Below are 23,772 nucleotides of genomic sequence, written 5' to 3'. Positions count from 1 at the left end.
ACTTTGGATAAAAGTCTCTGCTAAATGAATAAATTTAAATGTAAATGTATACAGCCTTCTGGCTTCAATGCTGCCAAAAAAATGTCAAAAAACCTCTCCCAATGGCATAATACATCTAGAAATGGCAGAAAGCCTCTAAAAATGGTACAAATCCTCAAGAGCAGATAACTACTAGAAACAGCAAGCATTGCTGAAAAATTTCACAAAAGAGCAGGTCCAAATGGCACAAACTGTTACACCATGGCGAACTCGTGGCTGCAGTTCTCAGCATGTAGTTCCGCCCACGGACATGGTGGACGAGGACTACACTTCCCAGCCATGCCCACGCTCGAGTTCACCGGAGTTTTGATTACAAACACCTGCGCTGCACCAAAAGTTATAAAAGGGCCTCTTTAACTTCAGCTTCTTGCGAAGTAAACGCTCAGCAGCCTCATCTCTGTTCGTGTACCAAGCCGTAGATTTCGTATCCGTTAACCTCGTTTCGATATTCGCTTGCTGTTTGACTATGATTTGGCCTATGCCCAATATTACCCGTTTGCCCATTTATCTGACCTTGATTTCGTTCCGTGGTCCGTCTTTCGTCTGCCCCACGTACTCCAGATTGCTCGTCCGCGCTTGCTTCCTCCGAGGAATCATAACAGAGAGATAAGCAAAATATAAACTAGTAAATACATAAAATGAATAAAAGTGCAAAAACCTGAATTAAAAAAATTCAACAGTCAAGAGTCTAGTGTGCATCACTGAGGTTGGCTGTCTTTGAAATCATCACCACTTAGTGAAACAAAGACGGTCCACTATCATATACAGGAACACATCATAAGACCTGCATTTGTAAATAGTATTACTGTACTTCTTCCTTTGAAGGCAGAGTACACAGTGTTTTCCCCCAGCTGAGGCTTTGTCTCTATTGCCTGAGGTTGAGGTGTGCATGACCTCTTCTCTGCCACCTATGACACTTCACTGACAGCTGCAGCCTACACTGGCTCAGACACACTGAACTTATGACTTCATCACACCCAAAATCCACAGTTCTAGACCTTGTGACTACCATTCTTTTATCAATGGCTAGGGTCTGATAAGGCTGGTAGTTTGCTCTGCATGTCACTAAGAACTGCTTCCTGATGGGCTTCACATTAAAGAGACTATATAAATAGCCAGTTTAGCTTTTAGGCCTTTTAGGTCATTCTGCTCATCATCTTTGATGTTGCTCATGTGCAGGTTCAAGAATATTGGCTCAAATCTGTAGAATGCCAAGACAGGGGTTGGAAATTTTATGTAGCTTATCCTTTCTCCATAAATCTCAAACTCTTGATGGCTTTATTAGGCTTTAATAGGCAACAGTAAATGACTAGGCCCAGGAATATGCATATCTTCCGGCTAGTTACATTGTGTCTATATGCCCTTCTAATGCCGAAAGATATGTACACATTTTGGAGAAACAGATCTCGTCTTTTCCAGGGACATCCCTGCATTTTCCAGCAGAACAACGCCAAACCACATTCTGTGTAAGCAGAGAGTGCGGGTGCAAGCATGGCCTGCCTGCAGTCCTGACCTGTCTCAGATTGGGAATGTGTGGCACATTATGCTATGCAAAATAAGGCAACAAAGGCCCTGTACAGTTGCACAGCTGAAGAAATGAATAATGGATGAATGGGGAAAATTCCGCTTGCTAAACTTAACCAACTGGTGTCTTCAGTGCCCAACACTTAATAAATGTTATTAAAAGAAAAGGTGATGTTACACAGTGGCAAACCATCTACAAACATTTTTGGAGTGTGTTGCAATCATCAGATTTGATATGAGTGTATATTTTCAAAAATAAGTTAAATGTTTGTTTTTTTGTTTGTTTGTTTTTTGTTTTGTTTTTTTGCATTTTCCATACTGTCCCAACTTTTTCAGAATTGGGGTTGTATATAAAAAGGGGAAATTACCATTGGGAATTTTGCACACACGAGTATCATGTCTTACATCTGAAATAAAAAGAAATTGTTTTCTTTTTGTGTCTTGTGTAATTAAGGAGTAAGCAATTTATCACTTACAATAGGTGTGTGTATACAGTATATGTATGTGTGTGTGTGTGTGTGTGTGTGTGTATGTGTGTGTGTGTGTGTGTGTGTGTGAGTGTGTGTGCAAAAAAGCATCTAGCAGCGGGAGTTGACAGAAGGAACAGTAGTTCCTATACTGCACATAAACAAGTTTTTTTTTTCAAAGTGTTTATTTACAGACAATGGTAAAGAGGGAGTGGGGGTGGCATGTTTGGTAAGGATGAAGTGCTCTTGGCAGGTGGGGCTCAGTACTATAGTGTGGATCAGAGAGGTGGCGGTGGCAGCAGCTCATCACATTTGCAGGTATAAATATGGGGATTTGTGTCCTTGGCTTTTGCCATCCACTGTAAAGGGACATTCATCACCTCAGGCAACACAGATGACTAGAAAAAGGGCAGGTATAACCTATGTAGGCCAAAGGAAAAGTACAGGCTGAAGATGGAGTATTACTATGCGATCACTGACACCCAGTACGTGTGGCAAGGCCTACAACACAGAACAAATGCAGAGGGAAATACACAAACATGCCTCACTGCCAGATAAGTGAATTAATTGTATGCCTGATTTGTGTCTCTCAACACTGAACCATAGAATAGGATTATGGAAACAATGGCACACATTTCACCATCTCATCAGCAGATATGAGCAAGACTCTTAGAATAATACTGGGGACTGGCACTGGGGACAATGCTGGCAGAGGTTTTTGACCTCGACTTCCATGCCAGGACATTGGAACTGATCCCACAGTTTCTCAAATGTGTTCCAGTGCGCCAGGTGGCATGTGGGTGTCAATCTCAGACTGGGGTACAAAAAGGAGGTCACACATTTGGCCCTGATGCTCCTTGGCCCTGAGCTGCTTGTTGATGCACAGAGGACAGGGGGTAATTTGGCATTTGTAACTCAATGAGTACAACCATTGTATTATTTGACCAGTTTTAAAGTTTTATTACATTTTGTTCTTGAAATCCTCCCTGAATCCACCCTTCTATTGGGATCAGGATAATCATGATTTTTTAGATAACAGGCATCCCAGTCCTACTAAAACAGTATGTATTGTTTTGAACAACTCATACTTAAGGTTTGATCCCAATCACAATCAAGATTGGATTACATGATCTAATCTGATTTCAGAATCTTTTTTTTTCTTTTTTTTTTTCTTTTGAACAACCCATTTTCTGGGGGAGGAAACCGGAGTACCCGGTGGAAACCGCAGCACGGGGAGAACATGCAAACTCCGCACACACATGGCCCCAGCAGGAACCCCGGACCCTGGAGGTGTGAGGCGAACGTGCTAACCACTAAGCCACTGTGCGCCCTATATATATATAGAGAGAGAGAGAGAGAGAGAGTTTGCGCTTATGTCTATACATATTTATACATCCTGTATATACTCTTAATATATCCCTGTATTGTTCTTCTTACTATCTCTTTTATCTCTTCTTTATTTTTTTGGCTGCTGCTGTGACACGCTAATTTCTCCATCTGGGGATTAATAAAGTATTATTGTCACGCTCTCCCCTTTAGACAGAGCTGCAGCCTGCTGTACGCTTTGAGTGCTGGAGGGCACACGCGTGCATGAGTGCATGCTCTTCGTATGTTGATAACTGTGACATTGTTTACTGTGGATATGTGCATTTGTTTTGTTTCTGTTCTGTCTCATCCCTCCTGTTTTGTCGTTGATTATTGTTCGAGGGTGTGTCTTCATTGTTTTCAGCTGTCAGGGCTTCACGCTGATTATGTTCATGATAAATACCTCTCGCTTCCAATTATACCTCACGGAGTATTATAGAAACATAGTTGTTAGTTAATGTTATGTACCACGATAGATTAATTTATTTTAACAATAGATTAGTACATTTAGACCACACTGGTGTTTCCGCTCCCAGTTCTCTGTCACAACTTCATGTTTCTTGTTTTGTGTTTTAACCTCGTGTATTGTGACCTCATTTTGGATTCCTGCTTAGCCCAGTATATGCCTGTTTGCAGAACACCTGACCCATTGCCTGTTTTTGACTACACCTCTCGTTCATGATTTGGATTTATCTGCCTGTCTTCTTAAATAAACATCTTTACCTGCACCTGCTTCTGTATTCGAATCCCTTACGTTGTGGGACATGACAGAATACTCCACCCTACATGGATGCATCATGGACGCCCCTTGGATTCGATCCAGTTTCTGCAAGAGACTTTCGTGGATTTCCCCGATCGGTTTGATGGGTTTTTTGCCTACCCTAACTATTTTCTGGTTGACTGCCGGACATATTTCTCAAGCCTAATGGACACCAAGCCCAGCGAGAGGTCAACATGGCGACCTCAGAGCTCCAGCTTGAGACCCACGAGGAAGTCTCAGCACCTGAACTCCAGCCAGAGGTCAACGTGGTGACCTCAGAGCTCCAGATCGAGATCCACGAGGCGAGGCAGTCTCACATGCTGAGCTCCAACCAGATGTCAACATGGCGACCTCCGAGCTCCAGCTTGAGACCCATGAGGAGGTCTCAGCACCCAAGCTCCAGCCAGAGGTCAACGTGATGACCTCAGAGCTCCAGCTTGAGGCCATCGAGGCGGCTCACAGGCTGAGCTCCAACCAGAGGTCCCTGTGGCAACCTCAGAGCTCCAGCTCGAGACCCACGAGGCGGTCTCACAGGCTGAGCTCCAACCAGAGGTCAAAATGGCGACATCAGAGCTACAGCTTGAGACCCATGAGGAGGTCTCAGCACCTGAGCTCCAGCCAGAGGTCAATGTGGTGACCTCAGAGCTCCAGTTTGAGACCCACAAGATGGTCTCACAGGCTGAGCTCCAACCAGAGGTCAATGTGGTGACCTCAGCCCCAGAGTTTCACCCAGAGACCCATGAAGGAGTTTCAGCTTCAGAACTTCAGTATAAGATCAAGTTCTTGCTAGAGGTCAACAAGGTGACCTTCCAAGTCATGTTCATGTCCCAGATCAAACAATGGCCAACCCAAGCTCTGCTCATGCCAAGTTCCTGTCCCAGGTCGAACAGACGGCCAATCCAAGCTCTGCTCACGCCAAGTTCCTGACCCAGGTCGAAGAGACGGCCAACCCAGGCCCTGCTCACGCCAAGTTCCTGTCCCACATCATTGCCAAAGTCAGTAACAACCAGGTTCTGCTCATGCCTGAAGCTGAGGTCACGAACAACCAAGCTCTGATCACACCAGAGTCTGCTGATACAGACAACCAGGTTCTGCTCACGCTTGACACTGACAACACAGACAACCAAGTTCCGCTCACATCCGAGTTTGCTGACACGGACAACCAAGTTCCCCTCATGACCGAGTCTGTTGACACAAATAACCAAGTTCTGCTCACGACCGAGTCTGTTGACACAGACAACCAAGCTCTACTCACGCCCAAGTCTGCTAACACCACAAACCACATTCTGCTCACACCTGAGTGTGTTCACACAGCCAACCAAGTTTAGCCTGCAGAGTCCGCTGAGGACACCGGTCTGCTTTCCTGTTCTGCTGAGGATGGTACTCTGCTTTCCTGTTCCGCTGAGGACGGCACTCTGCTTTTCTGTTCCACTGAGGATGCCATTCTGCTTTTCTGTTCCACTGAGGACGTCGCTCTGCTTTCCTGTTCCGCTAAGGACATGTCTTTGCTTTCTTGCTCCGCTGAGGACAATGCTCAATCTCCTGGTTCAGCTGGGGACATTTTGCCCAGGGGGCCAGGACCGCCAATGGAGAGGTGTGTTTTCGGGTGCTCCGGGAGGAGCGCCCTTGGGGGGGTGGGGGGATTATATCACGATCTCCCCTTTTGACAGAGCTGCAGCCTGCCACGTGCTTTAGGTGCTGGAGGGCGCGCACATGCACAAGCACATGCTCTTTGTATGTTGATAACTGTGATATTGTTTACTGTGGACACATGCGTTTTGTTTCTGTTCTGTCTCCTCCCTGTTTTGCCATTGGTTGTTGTTCAAGGGTGCCTTCATTGTTTTCAGCTGTCAGCATTAATGCTACTTATGTTCGTGATAAATATGTCTCACTTCCCATTACACCTTGCAGAGTATTAGAGTTAGATGGTTGTTAGTTAATGTTATGTACCACGATAGATTAATTTAGTTTAACGATTGATTAGTTCATTTAGACCACACTGGTGTTTCCGCTCCCAGTTCCCTGTCACAGCTTCATGTTTCTTGTTTTGTGTTTTGACCTTGTGTATTGCGGCCTCGTATTGGATTCCTGCCTAGCCCAGTGTATGCCTGTTTGCCGATCGCCTAACCCATTGCCTGTTTTCGACTATGTCTCTGTTTCACGATTTGGATTTATCTGCCTGCCTCCTTAAATAAACATCTTTACCTGCACCTGCTTCCTTATTCTACTCCCCTACGTCACGGGACATGACAATTATCTTATTTTATCTTATTGTACAAATTTATATACTGCCATTACTATTGTCATTACCATTTCCATATTGGATTAGATTGGATTGCACATATTTAAATATATATATATATATATATATATATATATATATATATATATATATATATATATATATATATATATATATATATATATATATATACACATATATATATATACACACACACACACACACACACACACACACACACACACATATATATATATATATATATATATATATATATATATATATATATGATACACATATACTTTTAAATTTTATTTTCATCTAGTAAGGAAGCTGCAAGTGTAATTTCCTTGTACAGGTGCAAAGAGAGTTGTACATATATAATGACAATGAAGGGCAATAATATTTTTCTAGAATTCACAGAAAAAATAAACACTGGTATATGCCAAAGGATACAATGTATTTGCTCTGGTGCCAGATATTTTAATAATTTCCCAAATAGGATTATTTTGATGATTCAGTATAGTTTAGGGTTAACAATGTCTGGGTTATGCATGTAACCCTGTTCCCTGAGAAGGGAACGAGATGTTGCATGAGCTTCATGCTGTGGGAAGAAATCTCGCATGTGACTGGAATCTGAAGCTTGTGTAACATCATGCCTATTTATAGGCCTGCCATGATCAGGTTATGTTGCAATTAACTGTGTTGCATGATATTAAAACAGAACCTGTGAACCGTGCCATCAGCCTCTGTTATCTGAAGCGAAGACCCAATTCACAGGCATGCCCCAGTATGACAAAAGGTATGCAACATCTCATTCCCTTCTCAGGGAAGAGGGTTACTCCAGATGTTCCCTTTCAAAGGGAACTCCACATCGCATGAGCGTCACACTGTGGGAACGAGAATACCCACTCCGTCACACTGAGAACTTTGCCTGTTCAAAAGATCCGAGCCCGAGGGTCACTGTAAGAAACTTGAGCCCAGGGTGGAATGTATATCCAGACTGTAATATCAAATGAATGTGTGCAGCACACACCACCTTGCTGCACCACACACATCCTGTAAGACTACCTCTTTGGACAAAGCCTTTGAGGAGGCGACCCTAAGTGGAATGAGCCCTTATGCCCAGAGGCGTAGCGAGACTGTGCGCCTCAAAAGTGATAGAGATTTTGATTCCACTAACCAATTAGAGATGTGCTGCTTCAACACAGCATCACCTCTACTGTCACCACCAAAACAGACCAGCAGCTACTCTGACTTACACCACTGGCCAGAGTGGTGGATGTAAGTATAGAGAGCCTTACTGGACAAAGTATGTGCGATCTCTCTTGTTCCAGTGTGAGGAACAGAGGAGGGCAGAAAGCCTGCAACACTACTGGCCGGGCAGCAGATGTAGGCACTTTAGGAATATAATCTGGCCTAGGATACAGGAAGGCCTTGGTTAATCCAGGGGCAAAGTCAAGGCAGGAAGCACAACAGAGAGAACTTGTAGATCTCCTACTCACTTGAGAGATGTCAGGGCCAGCAGAACAGCTACCTTTTAGAGTTAGAAGCTTCTCTGAGGCTGATTCGAAGGGCTCAAATGAGGCACCTGACAGAACTTCCAGGACCACAGAAAGGTCCCAGGAGGTTTGCATGGTCTGCGGATGGGCCTCAGCCACCTGACACCATGCATAAACCTCGATGTTAGAGTATGTTCCCCAATAGAGGCTCCATCAATAGGGATGTGGCTGGCCAAAATGGTGGTAACGTAGACCCTGATTGTAGAAGGAGCCAACCCTGCTGAGAAACATCCTTGTAAGAACTCCAGGACTGTAGCTATTGTGCAGTTTACTGGGTCTAGCTGATGTTCCTCACATCATGACACAAAAAGTCACCACTTGAGCGCATACAATTTTCTCATGGATGGTGCTCTAGCATCCAACATGGTCTCTACAACTTCAGTTGAGAGACCAAAATCTATGAGCTGGTGCCCCTAAGGGGCCAGACCCAGAGTTTCCATTGTTCCAGCTGAGGGTGAGAAATCAGCCCTCAGGCTTGAGACAGTAGATCCCTATAGACAAGAATCTCCCAAGGAGTGCTGTCTACCATATTCGAGCTGGTCAATAAGGTGCTACTAGCAGCAGACTTAGGTGGTCCTGGTGAACTCTCGCTAGAACTTGTGGGAGCAGAGTGTTCAGGGGAAAGCATTCAGGGGGTCACGTATAGATGTGCGCTCAGCCACATGTGCACCATGGCATCCAGCTACAATGATATGGGAGGAGGGAGGGCAAACCACAGTGGGCCGTGTGCAATAAGGAGGCAATAAGGAGATGCCCCGAGAGTGTGACCCGAGGCTGGACACCAGGGACACCTCCAAATTCTCAGAGCACCTAGGCATCACCGTCTGACACTGATTACTCTCAGAGGTTTCGTCCTCGGATGAAACCCCTGACTTTTCAGCCACCACTGAAACGGTCTCATGTGCAATAGGCCCAACAGTATTACATTGGTTCCTGCTGTCATAAGCCCCAACAGTCTCTCATAGAGACTGAAGGGGATGCCCAGATCCAGCTTTATCTTGCTCACTGTTGATAGGATTGACTCTATGCATGTTTGGGATAGAAACACCCTTATCATAGTAAAATCCCATATAAGCCCTAGAAAAGTTGTCCTCTGCACTGGAGAAAACATACTTTTCTTGAGGTTTAACCTGACCCCCAAGCACTTCATGTGGGGTTGAGCTTTGAACTGGACCCAGTATCCCTTTACTTTGGTAGACAGAAGGAGGGAAAGCATCAGATTTTTGTTGCCCTGTGACAGCTACCTGACAAGAAAAGACTGTAAACTTGGGACAGCAGTGGCTAGGGGAGGCCTTACATTAGTACTGGGGGCAAACTGCCCTAACAACCTCACGTCCCCTGATACATCCCTCCGCAGCCCCTCTGAACCGCTCCTTTTTTGTCTGCTTGCCTTTTATGATCATTCTCAAATCAGGCCTATTAGCAGGCTGCAACTGTGGCTGCCCGGTCCGCCTGGCTCTCTGTGGGGAGAGGTGGGCTGCCAAAATTGCCTTCTGTGCCTCCCTCGCACTAGTGCTGTGAACTCGACATGACAGGGAAGGAACTGGCTGAATATCACCATATGTCGAGCTCACTCAGCAGGTCTGCTTAGTAGGCCTGTAACACTACCATTGTATGCAGTGACCCACAAGCGACACCTGCTGCCACTTAGGCCTTGCCCACCAATGCTGAGGTGGCCTTATATGGCTTGTATGCTGTCGATGGAGAGAGGTAACTCACGAGTGCCTCCTCCACCTTCGGCATAGCTAAATAGGCATTTTGTTCATTCCAAACGATGGCCAAATAATCTAATGTCACAAGCTAGTGTATGGTTTTCCCCAGAAGCATGATATTTCATCATGCACTTCTGGAAAAAAGAGGAATTTTCTGGTGTGTGAGGCACATTTATATTCACTGGGGAGAAAGCATTCATCCTGCCTGCTACGAGCCACTTGGTCTTATCCGGGCCAGTCCATATTTAGTTTTTCAACTGCCTTAGTAATCATTTCAAGCAGCTTGCTCTCCATTTTTGGTGCAATGGCACCCCGTTCTGGTTCCTCTAAGTCAGAGAGGGGTTTTTTGGATTTCCATAGCGGAAGGAACAGTCATGACCTGAGCACCAAAATCCGGCGAATAGCCGAACCCAGAAGACAGACCAAGAGATAGAGCAACACTCATCTCCAGCTCCTCTTCCAGATCCATACAGGATCCCCAGGACCTGATCTGGCTGGCTCCATGAGGCTCTGAAACCCAACTCCCTTTATCCAAGAAGAGAGAGAGTTGTGAGTGGAGCTTCCTAATTGTAAGGCATTCACAATGCACACAGTCAGACCTCTTCAGGCTGCCCTGGCCTGCTCTAACCCTACACACTTCATACAGAAAGTGTGTCCCCCTCCCATTGATCAAACTAAAGTAAAGCGTGACACACTTTCTGAATTCTCTCTAACTCATACTTTTCTCTCTTTTTTTAAATGCACAGGGAAGTAAAGAGATTTTTCTTTCTTTTTTTGAAAAGATAGAGAGGAAATGCAGAGTCTTTTTGCAAGTGTTACACAAATGACCAACAGCAGTATCTGTGAAGATATTAAGGCTGACAGTGTGGTTCACAGGTGCTGTTTTTATATCATGCGATCACACCTGATCATGGCAGGCCTATAAATAGCCATGATGTTACACAAGCTTGAGATACTGGTCACATGCGAGGGTGCTTCCACACTGTGAAGCTCACTCCATGTTGAGTTCCCTTTGAAAGTGAACAGACCATGTTGTTCACCATAATCAAATGCAATGTAAACATGCTCCTCCTTGGTCTGCAGTGCAACACAGTTCCGCTGGATTCAGAAAGAGAATGCTGGTGAGCGACATGGCTGGGGAGTCGATAATGTCTACATTGGCGAAGCATGTCCAGGTCTTTGCAGCGGACATGGGCACTGCACCACTGGAGCAGTCTGCCTTTGTGATGAAGGGCACTATGGTTGGCACCACTAATTTACACTTTACCACATTGTTTGCAGTAGATATTGAGTTATTTTGAAAGCTCTTGTTTGTAAACTTAGAGACTTGGTTGGTTATAGTGGTAATATTAATGGTAACAGTGCCTGAATATAACTGCATTTCTCTGTGCTTTTTTTTCTCTCAGGTGATGATTGCTCCCTGTGGAACAGTGATCTTCCAAACTCTATCAAGGACAACTTTGAGTCTGGGTCTTTGTCTGAGAACAGCTGGAGTGTCATTCAGGGTGGAAGGGTTAGCAGTGGCTGTGGCCAACTTTCCCCACATGCCCATGGGGACTCCCTATATTTTAATGGCTGCAAAATGAGACAGGCCATCTCCAAACCACTGGACCTTTCCAGGGCCAGGTACAGGACTTAAGGTTGAGGCCTTATTCTCACATTTATAAATGTTGATACATTTTGTATATTTTGGAATTTGCTGATTAGTAAACTGACAGTGTGTTTTCTCTTTATTGGTGCTTGCTTTGACCACTATAATAATGTCTAGAGCACAGCAATTGCTAGAAAAGAGTTGACACTTTCTAAACCAATCTCTATCTCAATTGCAGCAAGATCATGTTTGTGCTGCAGATTGGGAGCATGTCACAGACAGACAGCTGTAACTCGGCTTTGAACCAGGTTGACACTGCTGACCGGGCTGTGCTGCTCCAATACAGTTTCAACAATGGAGTCAGCTGGCATGTCATTGCCCAGCATCAGATTAAAGACTTCATCAAAGCCCAGAGAGTCTCCTACAACATTCCTCTGTAAGTAATAAAACTGCAACATCAGTAATGTTTTTATGTTTTTATGTCTGAATATGTTGTTTATATTTTCTTCCGCTTATAGTGAAGCACGTGTGAAAGGGGTGCAATTGCGCTGGTGGCAGCCACGTCATGGTGGTACAGGGAAAGACCAGTGGGCTCTGGACCATGTGGAAGTTGTTCTGTGAGTAGACTTGAAGACTTTCACACTGTTGTTTGTTCCTCTCTCTTCCCCATTCTTTCCTGATCTTTCTATTGCATATTTCTATATATGCACATTGTTAGCCTTACCTGCAGTCATCTCATCTGCCCCCTTTCTTGTGTGTTGTGTCTTTGTTTTGTGAATCAATTGATCAGATTCTAAACATTGTCTTTTCTCTCACAACCCCTCTAATTTCTGCTATTTGTGTTTGGTTCTTTATTTCTGGTCTCCCTTCTCATGTCTGGTCTTGCCTTTCCCAAAATTTGCCCTGCCATATCTTTCTGCATGTCAGCAGCAAGCTCCTTATTTCTCTCTTTTCTTGCATTCTAAGTTTTGCTCTCTTATGTGTTTGCTGCCCCCTTGGCATGACTGTAGAGTCAGGTAAGTGCTCCATCTTTCCTGAAATGCAACCCAGACCCTTTCCCCCACAATAGTATGTGCTGTAATATACATTATGTGTCACTGAATTTAAATCAGTGATGTTTTTTTTTTTTTTTTTTACAACCAATCTTATAAAAATTTAAACCTGTAGTCAAGGTTTGAGTCTGAGCGGGTGACATTTCTGTGCATGTTCTCCCTGTGTCTTTGAGGGTTTCCTCCATATTCTGGGGTTTCCTCAAACCACTGGCATTTGCTTTAAGACTACGTGACAAGCCCGGCTTCCCCTAAAATTTCATATAAATTTGGTGATGAAACATTTACCAAAGTGTCTATATTATTAATCACTCTTGGGGAAATTCAACATTTTTTCATTTTATCTTTTAACAAAGATGCACTATACGACTGAAAGTATATGCATACCTGACCATCACACCAATATGTGCATACCATTATATTAATTTCTTGGAGGTATAAAGTTAAGGTTCTAAAGATTGTAGATAAGCTTATTTTGCAAATGTTTCCTTAATTTATTGCATAACAACAACTGCTGATGCATACAGAGATGCCATTAATGTTATGTCCATTGCTGTTGTCTTGCCACTGGAAATGAGAAATCCTTCATTCTGATGATACAAAGGTGCTTGGAAGTTGGAAGAAGTAGGCAATAACTAACAAAATAAACAACTGCAGTGATGTACTAGTAATACAAATTATATTTATGGCCTGTGATTTTACTGGCTGTGTTAATAAAATTGTTAGAAATGGAATGGTGGCATTCAAGAGTGCCACAGATTGTATTAGTGTCATGATACAGATTTTGAGGTCGATGCAAATGCAAAAGTGAAACGTTTAATGAAGTTTCCAACAAAGCCAACAAAAGACTTACATGGAACAAAAACGAGCATAACGTGATAGATGGAGACAGAACACAAGACAACTCGTGCAGCGCATAAAGTGACTATATATACACACCAGTGCTAATGAGCTAAACGTGAAACAGGTGAATTGAGACATGGTGAGTGAAACATGTGACATGGTGTAGTGGCTGATGGGTGACATCGTTTCTATTCCTTCTCCAATATTTCATGACAATTAGCCTGGTCATTTTATTCACTCCTGAATAGTATGTCTTTGATGTTTTGGTCCTATCTGTAGGAGATCGAATGGAGAGTCCTTTAAAAAAGGAATATGTCTCAGAATTGTTCTGGTGGACTTTGAAGTTTTTAAGTATAATATCCATCACTGTTTTATTAGTAAAATGGTGAGCACCAAAGGAATTCTCTCTAGATTATCAGTTGAATGTGTAGAGGTCAGTGCATCTATTCTCCCAACAGTGCTAACACAGGCCATGGCATTATCTATGATGTTCATAGGAAATCTACAGTAAATATCATTGCACATTTCCTTACTTTTCTTGACAAAATTGTCATTCTCACTGCAGGTGCGTTTAAGTCTCATTAGCTACGAATAGGGAATGGAATTTTTTGCAGTGCTTGGTATGTGAAGAATTATACTCCAAGTAAAAATTGCTAAGTTCAAAGATATGTGTGAAAATGTTATGCTTGAGACAGGGTGAGAAATACGTATATTCCAGGACTGGGTGAAATGTGAAGAAGGAGTAAATAAAAAGCTGGAGCTCCTCAACTGTGCAGTTTAGCAAGGCCAAAAATGTCATCAGTGCACCAAAGAGGTTTGCATTTGGATTTCAGGAGGGTCCCATTTTAGTGCCCATTCTAACAGTGGGTATAGGCTTTGTAGAATGTGGGAAGAGTCTTTCACAAATGTCTGTAAAGACTGAACAATGGAGTAAAAATGTCTATAAACTGATGTGATTTTTGTGGGACAAAAGCAAACTGAAACAGTGGGACATTTAGGAATGTTGACCTTGTGTACACTGGGAAGAAACGCCTGCAGCAGAGATTATCCACTATTATGTTCCAGGCAGAATTAGAGAATTACTGGTAAAATGGTAGTTGAATAATAAAATAGGAATTGATGATATAAATAATTAGCCTACAAGACAACACTGACTTTGTATGTATGACACTGACAACACACGCACACACACGCGTACACACACATATTTATTTTTATACCATCTGATATTTAAACTGTACACATTCTATAACGTTCAGTACACTTCTAGTTATTATTTAAGTCTTACTTCTGTGATGTCACTTCAAGGTAATTTTAATGACAAACATAATTAATTTGTCTTTTAGCACTAACTTTTACAACTAACATATCTTACTTCATAATAAATTTACACAGATTGTTACAGACACAGATCACATGTATGCATTTGTATAAAATATAACTGCTTGAATGTGATATACGCACAACACATTTTTCACCTCAAGTTAACAATATTTCTTCATTATTTATAAATATTTTCTCATTTAGCATTGTCTAAGACCTAACATTCCAAATATTTAAAGACATAACACTCCATATCATTCTAGACTCGTTAAATTAACACACAAAAGAACACACATCAAATGTATGTATTTCAAATTCACCAAAACTATGCGATTCATTTGTTCTATGCTTGTGCTGATTTGTGCTGCAAATATGAACGTTTGTGCTGGTTTGGTGTTTGTTCTATTAAACATTATTTTTTTGGCTGTGTGACATCACACTCCACCCCATGTCACTCAAATCATTCCAAATCAGTACCATTATTTTTTTTTTCACTTTGTGCCATTAAAACAAGCACTGTAACTACAGCGTCTCAAAAAAGTGAGTACACCCCTCACATTTTTTGTAAATATTTGATTATATCTTTTCATGTGACAACACTGAAGAAATGACACTTTGCTACAGTGTAAAGTAGTGAGTGTACAGCTTGTATAAAAGTGTAAATTTGCTGTCCCCTCAAAATAACTCAACACACAGCCATTAATGTCTAAACTGCTGGTAACAAAAGTGAGTACACCCCTAAGTGAAAATGTCCAAATATTTTTGTGGCCACCATTATTTTCCAGCACTGCCTTAACCCTCTTGGGCATGGAGTTCACCAGAGCTTCACAGGTTGCCACTAGAGTCCTCTTCCACTCCTCCATGATGACATCACAGAGCTGGTGGATGTTATAGACCTTGTGCTCCTCCACCTTCTGTTTGAGGATGCCCCACAGATGCTCAATAGGGTTTAGGTCTGGAGACATGCTTGGCCAGTCCATCACCTTCACCCTCAGCTTCTTTAGCGAGGCAGTGGTCGTCTTGGAGTTGTGTTTGGGGTCGTTATCATGCTGGAATACTGCATACTGATCATGCTCTGCTTCAGTATATCACAGTACATGTTGGCATTCATGGTTCGCTCAATGAACTGTTGTTCCCCAGTGCCGGCAGCACTCATGCAGCCCCAGACCATGACACTCCCACCACCATGATTGACTGTAGGCAAGACACACCTGTCTTTGTACTCCTCACCTGGTTGCCGCCACACATGCTTAACACCATCTGAACCAAATAAGTTTATCTTGGTTTCATCAGACCACAGGACATGGTTCCAGTAATCCATGTCCTTAATCTGCTTGTCTTCAGCAAACTGTTTGCGGGCTTTCTTGTGCATCGTCTTTAGAAGAGGTTTCCTTCTGGGACGATAGCCATGCAGACCAATTTGATGCAGTGTGCGTTTATGGTCTGAGCACTGACAGGCTGACCCCCCCACCCCTTCAACCTCTGCAGCAATGCTGGCAGCACTCATGTGTCTATTTCCCAAACACAAACTCTGGATGCTGAGCACGTGCACTCAACTTCTTTGGTCGACCATGGTGAGGCCTGTTCTGAGTGGAACCTGTCCTGTTAAACCGCTGTATGGTCATGGCCGCCATGCTACAGCTCAGTGTCAGGGTCTTGGCAATCTTCTTATAGCCTAGCCCATCTTTATGTAGAGCGACAATTCTTTTTTTCAGATCATCAGAGAGTTCTTTGCCATGAGGTGCCATGTTGAACTTCCAGTGACCAGTATGAGGGAGTGTGAGAGCGATTACACCAAATTTAACACACCTGCTCCTCATTCACACCTGAGACCTTGTAACACTAACAAGTCACATGACACTGGGGAGGGAAAATGGCTAATTGGGCCCAATTTGGACATTTTCACTTAGGGGTGTACTCAGTTTTGTTGCCAGCAGTTCAGACATTAATTGCTGTGTGTTGAGTTATTTTGAGGGCACAGCAAATTTACACTGTTATACAAGCTGTACACTCACTACTTTACATTGAGCAAAGTGTCATTTCTTCAGTGTTGTCACCTGAAAAGATATAATATTTACAAAAATGTGATGCGTGTACTCACTTTTGTGAGATACTGTATTTCCCTTCCTTAGATATGTATATCTAACATAATAATATTATCGGGAGCAGTGATGTTACACTCCACCCCATTTTGTCTAAATCGCACAAAAGCGGTGTCGTACGTGTTTGCTCAGTTTGTGCGAATTTGTGCCATTGAAATGAACACTGTATGTATTTTCGTTCATTAACAATAACAAATATAACTGGGGCAGTGACGTCACTCTCCACCCCATTCCGGCCAAATCATTCCAAACTGGTGCTCAATTTGAGCCATTAAAAGAAACCCTGTAACTATGATCCATAGCCAGACTGGCTCATCGGGAGAATTCCCAGTGTGCCACTCATAAATTGGGCCTACACACGTATCACTTGCCTGCTTTCTCTCCGTACCTCACACACACATGCAGAACAGGCATATGTGTTACATTATTGTGGTATATACAGATGGTATATTGGAGGCACCACGTGAGTGGCAGCCTGCTGCAGCAGCTCTGATCTTTTTTCAGTTAAGTATAGTATTTTTCCCTCGTTTTTTTAGCTTTCTTCATGTTTTTTTCCACACTAATCTTCGTCGTTGTGTGTGCAGATATGGATATGCAATTGTGGAGGTTAGCAATGTTTATTTTTCTGTTTGTTGGGCTCTGCACTGTGAGACCCATTCGGCCAAGCTCTATTGTTTACACTAGGGAGCAGCTATTAGCACTGAGCAACAACAGGACTTCCTACAGAAAGACCAGTGATTCCTGAGAAAATTAGGAGAAGGAGGAGGGGAAGCAGAGCTGGACTATGACGGGAGAGAAAGAGATGGCACAAACCGTTAATTCCGTCTGTTATTATGGGGAATGTGAGATCTCTCTAATAAGATGGCAAAAAAAATGGCACCCCCTACTGACTCTTCACAGTTAGCGAGGGTGTTTTGACTTTCCATAGGGGAAGGAGGAGTCGCAAAGCAAGCTCCATAGTCAGGCAGAGAGCCGGACTCGGAAGACAGAACAAGAGATAGAGCTGCGCTTGTCTCCGGTTCCTCTTCCAGATCTATCCGAGATTTCCAGCACCTGATCCGGCTAGCTGCCTTGACAGCGGCTGGCCCAGATCCACGAGTCTCTGAAACCCATGGCTTGAACTTAGTTACATTTTTAAAGACATGATGAAAAATTAAAAACATGTAAGCGAAATTAACTTTTTAAATAACATAAATAAGCATAATTGATGGAGTAATGGAGTACAAGCAAAAAATTTAAATTTTTGGAAATGTATTTTTCCATTCTGGTTTGAGTACATTGTTCTAATAAGTTTTGAAAAAATAATAACATGAAATCAGTCAGTGCGGATTTTTTTATTTGACAAAATAGCAAAAATAATGTAATAATGTTACATTTCTATTACTATTAATTTATTCCATGTCTCACTTCCATCTTTAGTGGAATAAATACAAACCGTCCCTTTGTGCCACCTGGTGGTAATATAGCAAATGATTTTCGCATGTAAATGGTTTGTATTTACCGCTGTGAAAGAAAAAAAAAAAAAAAAAAAAAAAAACAGTGATAATAGACATTCTGGTTGAGTACCTTTTTTTTAAAAAAAATAAAAGTTTACTTTTTAGACACTAGTTTATATGCCAACCGGAAGCCCCCACCTAGTTAGTGTTGACCGACAGGTTACAACAGAATGAAATATGTGTCATTTTGTAATAAATGTGGCATAAAAATAGGTCTTTCATAAAAATAAAACTCTCATTGTGAAGTGAAAATGACATTATGAAATAAAAGCTATTCTATTTCTTTTAACCCTGTTATTATGAACTAAAATAACTGAAATGTTAGTTACTGTGAAGAATGGGTAAGGTGAACTAATGCTTTATAATGAGTTCAATTATTTACAGTGCATCTGGAAAGTATTCACAGTGCTTTACTTATTCCACATTTTGTTATGTTACAGCATTATTCCAAAATGGATTAAATTAATTATTTTCCTCAAAATTCTACAAACAACACCCCATAATGACAACGCGAAAGAAGTTTATTTGAAATCTTTACAAATTTATTAAAAATAAAAAACGAAAAAAGCACATGTACATAAGTATGCACAGCCTTTGCCATGACACTCAAAATTGAGTTCTGTTGCGTCCTGTTTCCACTGATCATGCTTCAGATGTTTCTACAACTTGATTGGAGTCCACCTGTGGTAAATTCAGTTGATTGGACATGATTTGGAAAGGCAAACACCTGTCTATATAAGGTCCCACAGTTAACAATGCATGTCAGAGCACAACTCAAGCCATGAAGTCCAAAGAATTGTCTGTAGACCTTTGAGACAGGATTGTATCGAGGCACAGATCTGGGGAAGGGTACAGAAACATTTCTGCAGCATTGAAGGTCCCAATGAGCACAGTGGCCTCCATCATCCGTAAATGGAAGAAGTTTGGAACCACCAGGACTCTTCCTAGAGCTGGCCGCACGGCTAAACTGAGCAATAGGGGGAGAAAGGCCTTAGTCAGGGAGGTGACCAAAAACCCGATGGTCACTCTGACAGAGCTCCAGCGTGTCTCTGTTGAGAGAGGAGAACCTTCCAGAAGGACAACCATTTCAGCAGAACTCCACCAATCGGGCCTGTATGGTAGAGTGACCAGACGGAAGCCACAGATCACCTGGAGTTTGCCAAAAGGCACCTGAAGGACTCTCAGACCATGATGAAACAAAGATTGAACTCTTTGGCCTGAATGGCAAGCATCATGTCTAGAAGAAACCAGGCACCAGTCATCACCTGGCCAATACCATCCCTACAGTGAAGCGTGGTGGTGGAAGCATCATGCTGTGGGGATGTTTTTCAGCGGCAGGAATTGGGAGACTAGTCAGGTTCAAGAGAAAGATGAATGCAACAATGTACAGAGACATCCTTGATGAAAACCTGCTCCAGAGTGCACTGGACCTCAGACTGGGTTGAAGGTTCATCTTCCAACAGGACAACGACCTTAAGCACAGAGCCAAGATAACAAAGGAGTGGCTACAGGACAACTCTGTGAATGTCCTCAAGTGGCCCAGCCAGAGCCCAGACTTGAACCCAATTGAACATCTCTGGAGAGATCTGAAAATGGCTGTGCACCGATGCTCCCCATCCAACCTGATGGAGCTTGAGAGGTCCTGCAAAGAAGAATGGGAGAAATTGTCCAAAAATAAGTGTGCCAAGCTTGTAGCATCATACTCAAAGACTTGAGGCTGTAATTGGTGCCAAAGGTGCTTCAACAAAGTATTGAGCAAAGGCTGTGAATACTTATGTACACATCTTTATTTATTTATTTATTTTTATAAATTTGCAAAGATTACAAACAAACTTCTATCATGTTGTCATTATGGGGTATTGTTTGTAGAATTTTTAGGAAAATAATTAATTTAATCCATTTTGGAATAAGGCTGTAACATAACAAAATGTGGAAAAAGTGAAGCGCTGTGAATACTTTATGGATGCACAGTATTTATTCAAGTATTTCCCCATATAATGACTCAGTTATATATACTCAGCAAAAAAAGAAACATCCCTTTTCAGGAGACTGTATTTTAAAGATAATTTTGAAAAATCCAAATAAGTTTTACAGATCTTTATTGGAAAGGGTTTAAACAATGTTTTTTATGCTTCTTCAATGAACCATAAACAATTATTGCACATGCACCTGTGGAACAGTAGTTAAGACGGTAACAGGTTACAGGCGGTAGGCAATTAAGGTCACAGTTACAATAACTTAAGAAACTAAAGAGACTTATCTACTGACTCTGAAAAACACTAGAAAAAAAGATGACTAGGGTGCCTGCTCACCATAGGCTTGCTGCCGGGAGGCATGAGTACTGCAGATGTGGCCAGAGCAATAAACTGCACTGTCTGTAATGTAAGATGCCTAAGACAGTACTACAGGGAGACAGGAAAGGCAGCTGATCATCCTCACAGTGGAAAATTTCATGTAACCATGTGTGTCCCCCAAGACGTGATCAAAAACTTGCAAATGCCTTGGTGGAACATCTCACAGCAAGAACTGACAAATCTGTTGCAGTCTATGAGGATGAGATGCACTGTAGTACTTAAAGCAGCTGGTGGCCACATCAGATACTGATTGTTACTTTTAATATTGAACCCCTCTTTGTTCAGGGACTCATTATTCCATTTCTGTTATATATATATATATATATATATATATATATATATATATATATATATATATATATATATATATATATATTCTGAAATGGGTTCATGAATAAAAATCAACATAATTTTTTTTGTTGTTATAGTTAACGGTGATCTGCAAGCATGATTTTGAAACTTTTTTTGTTGTTGTTTTAAAATTGAAAATTAGTCTTGTTTTTACCCTTTTTATCCTTTGTCTTTTCCAGTCTCTCTAATCCTGTAATATCTCTTTTCCAGCTCCCGTAAACAAAACTACATGATGAACTCTGCCAGACAGTCTGGCCTACGCCACTACAATAGCAGGAAGAGGAGGGATTACTACACTTCACTTACTAGAAAGCAGTTACACTATAACTACTGAAATGTACATTCTCTTTCTGATGACACTAGACACAGGTGGATTTCTATCAGAGCAAAACAGCCCTTTCAAACTGAGACAGATCAAAACCTTCACAAAGAGGAGTGAAAGAAAACATTTTTTTTTTTAAGTAGCTATTTACGTTCCATGAGCATGCAGGTTTTATAATTCATTCTAGTGCTATGATATCTCCTAAGGCCTGTCTCATAAAGCAGGATTTCACACACATCTGTTGCCATCTGCCAAAATAACGAACACAATATTATATTTTGCTTGACTTTGACTATTATATTTTGCTTGTATTGAATATACTGTATGTGACCATAAACCTGTAGCCTTTAGAATTTAATGCTTTACCAGTTTTGCTTGACTTGTACACCAGGTGGAGGAAGAGACCATAAGTTCAGGGGTTATGGAGGATTTGATTGTTTTAGGATACATATACCGTACTGTGAAAAAATATTGCTCATATCCTGATTTCTTGTTTTTGTGTACATCTCATACTAAATAGTTTTAGATCTTACAATGAAATACAACATAAAACAAAGGCGACCTAAGTAAACACACAATACAGTTTTTATTTTTTAATTAATTTTTTTTTATTGAAGTAAAAGGTTATCCAACACCTATCAACAACATGAAAAACTAACTGTCCCCTTAAACTTAAAATCTGGTTGTGCCACCTTTAACAGCAATAATTGCAACCAAATGCTTCCAATAACTGGAGATCAGTCTTTCACTCACCTCTAGGACTTGGATTTACTTCTATGCTTTGGATCATTGTCTTGCTGCATAATCCAATTGCGCTTGCGTTTCAACTTACAGACTGAAGACCGGACATTCTCCTTAAGAATTTTCTGGTAGAGAACAAAATGAATGTTCCCTCAGTTACTGCAAGTTGCCCAGGCCCTAAAGTAGCAAAGCATTCCCACACCATCACACTTTCACCACTATGCTTGACCATAGGTGTAATGTTCTTTTTTGTGGAATTCGGTATTTGGTTTACACCAGATGTAATGTGACCCTGTCTTCCGAACAGTTCCACTTTTGACTCATCAATCCACAGAACATTCTCCCAAAAGATTTGAGGATCAGCAAGGTGTGTTTTGTCAAAATTCAGATGAGCCTTAATGTTCTTCTGGGTTAGCAGTGGTTTTCACCTCGCCACTCCATGGATGCCATTTTTTTGCCCAGTGATAGTGGAGTCGTGAACAGTGACCTTTATTGATGCAAGAGAGGCCTGTAGGTCCTTTGATGTTCTCCTTGGGCCTTTTGTGACTTCATGCATGTGTAGTTGCTGTGCTTTTTGAGGAATTTTGGAAGATCAACCACTTCTGTTAAGGTTCGCTACTGTGGGGAGGTTTTTTTTTTTTCATTTGAAGATACAGTGATGGCTCTCACTGTGGTTCTTTGGAGTCACAGAGTCTTTGAAATAGCTTTGTAACCCTTCCCAGACTAATGTATTTCAATCACCGTCTTCACCTTCACGTTCTTCCTCATCATTCTGGAATTTCTTTAAATTTTGGCATAGTTTGCTACTGGGTAAGACCTTTTAACCAAAGTCATGCTGTTGAAAAAGTTATAAGTATTGATTTGATTGAACAGGGTTTACAGTAATCAGACCAGGTTGTTTCTAGTCTAGCTAAACCACATTATGAATGCAGTTTCACAGATTTGGGAAATTAGTAACTGTGGTTGGAAATGTATTTTCACAAAGGCCAGTTGGTATTGGAGAACATTTCTGCTTCAATAAATAACTATCACTTAAAAATTGTATTTTCTGTTTACTCAAGTTGCATTTGCTTTATCTTAAGTTGTGTTTTAATTTTTGAAACAATCCACTAAAGATATACATAAAAACAAGAAATCAAGTAATCACAGCACTGTGCAGTACTATTCAAAAGTCTTAGGCACCCTATAATTAATTCATTATTACATGAGAAAATAATATAAACTTTGAAAATCTGAAAATTGCTCTTTTTCTGATGCAATAATGCATATAATAGTGTGCCTAAGGCCTTTTTTATTAGTCACATATGCAACCATATGCAGTACAACTTGCAGTGAAATGCTTTTTTTCACCTGTCTATGACATAAAAATAGAATTTACATAACCCAGAATTTATTTCTATACAGGTAGGAAAGGAAAAATATAAAACTGTAAAAATATGATATAATGGATATAGTTGTAACATTGGTGGCAGAAACAGTATGACTGTATTTTGAATAAGGTGCAGATATGTGCAGTTGTTGTGATATGTGCAGATATGTGCAATATATGCTGTGCAACATCAGGCTGAGGTAATGGGTTAATGGGTATTGTACAAACAAAGTCCAATCTCTACTCCTGTGTGTTGTCCTGGTTGAATGGCCTGTGGGAAGGAGCTCCTCCTCATTCTGGAGCTATGGAGATATTTGTGGGGTCCATTTGTGGGGTCCAAACACTCCATGCAAATAGTGCCCACAGTTGCCAACTCTTGCCAAATTACATAGAGCAATAAAAACTCCTTCATTGAACATACTCAAGATTTGTGACTATAGCTCTAAATTGATTGGTTGAAAGTGGCCATGTTTTTGAAGTAATTCAGTGAAGATTAAATATAGAGGTACACATTAGCAAAACAATGCCACACACCAAATTTTAGCTTAATTGCAGCCGTT

General features: G+C 41.5%; 1 protein-coding gene across 1 annotated transcript in view; it reads left to right on the top strand.

Moving 5' to 3' along the window:
- reln (reelin) overlaps positions 1–23,260 on the top strand; it is a 610,589-nt gene extending 587,329 nt beyond the window's left edge. Inside the window, exons 60-64 of the mRNA XM_053678020.1 lie at positions 10,755–10,912; positions 11,078–11,297; positions 11,501–11,698; positions 11,781–11,879; positions 20,991–23,260. Of these exons, the coding sequence (XP_053533995.1) occupies positions 10,755–10,912; positions 11,078–11,297; positions 11,501–11,698; positions 11,781–11,879; positions 20,991–21,114 (799 nt within the window). The 3' untranslated portion in view covers positions 21,115–23,260. The remainder of the gene's footprint in view (positions 1–10,754; positions 10,913–11,077; positions 11,298–11,500; positions 11,699–11,780; positions 11,880–20,990) is intronic.
- The last annotated feature ends 512 nt before the right edge of the window (positions 23,261–23,772 follow it).

This window comes from Ictalurus punctatus, chromosome 4 (assembly GCF_001660625.3).
Source record: "Ictalurus punctatus breed USDA103 chromosome 4, Coco_2.0, whole genome shotgun sequence".
NCBI classification, from domain to species: Eukaryota; Metazoa; Chordata; class Actinopteri; order Siluriformes; family Ictaluridae; genus Ictalurus; species Ictalurus punctatus.
The sequence above is the reverse complement of the archived record's forward strand: the minus strand, read 5'-3'. Positions and strand labels throughout refer to the sequence as shown.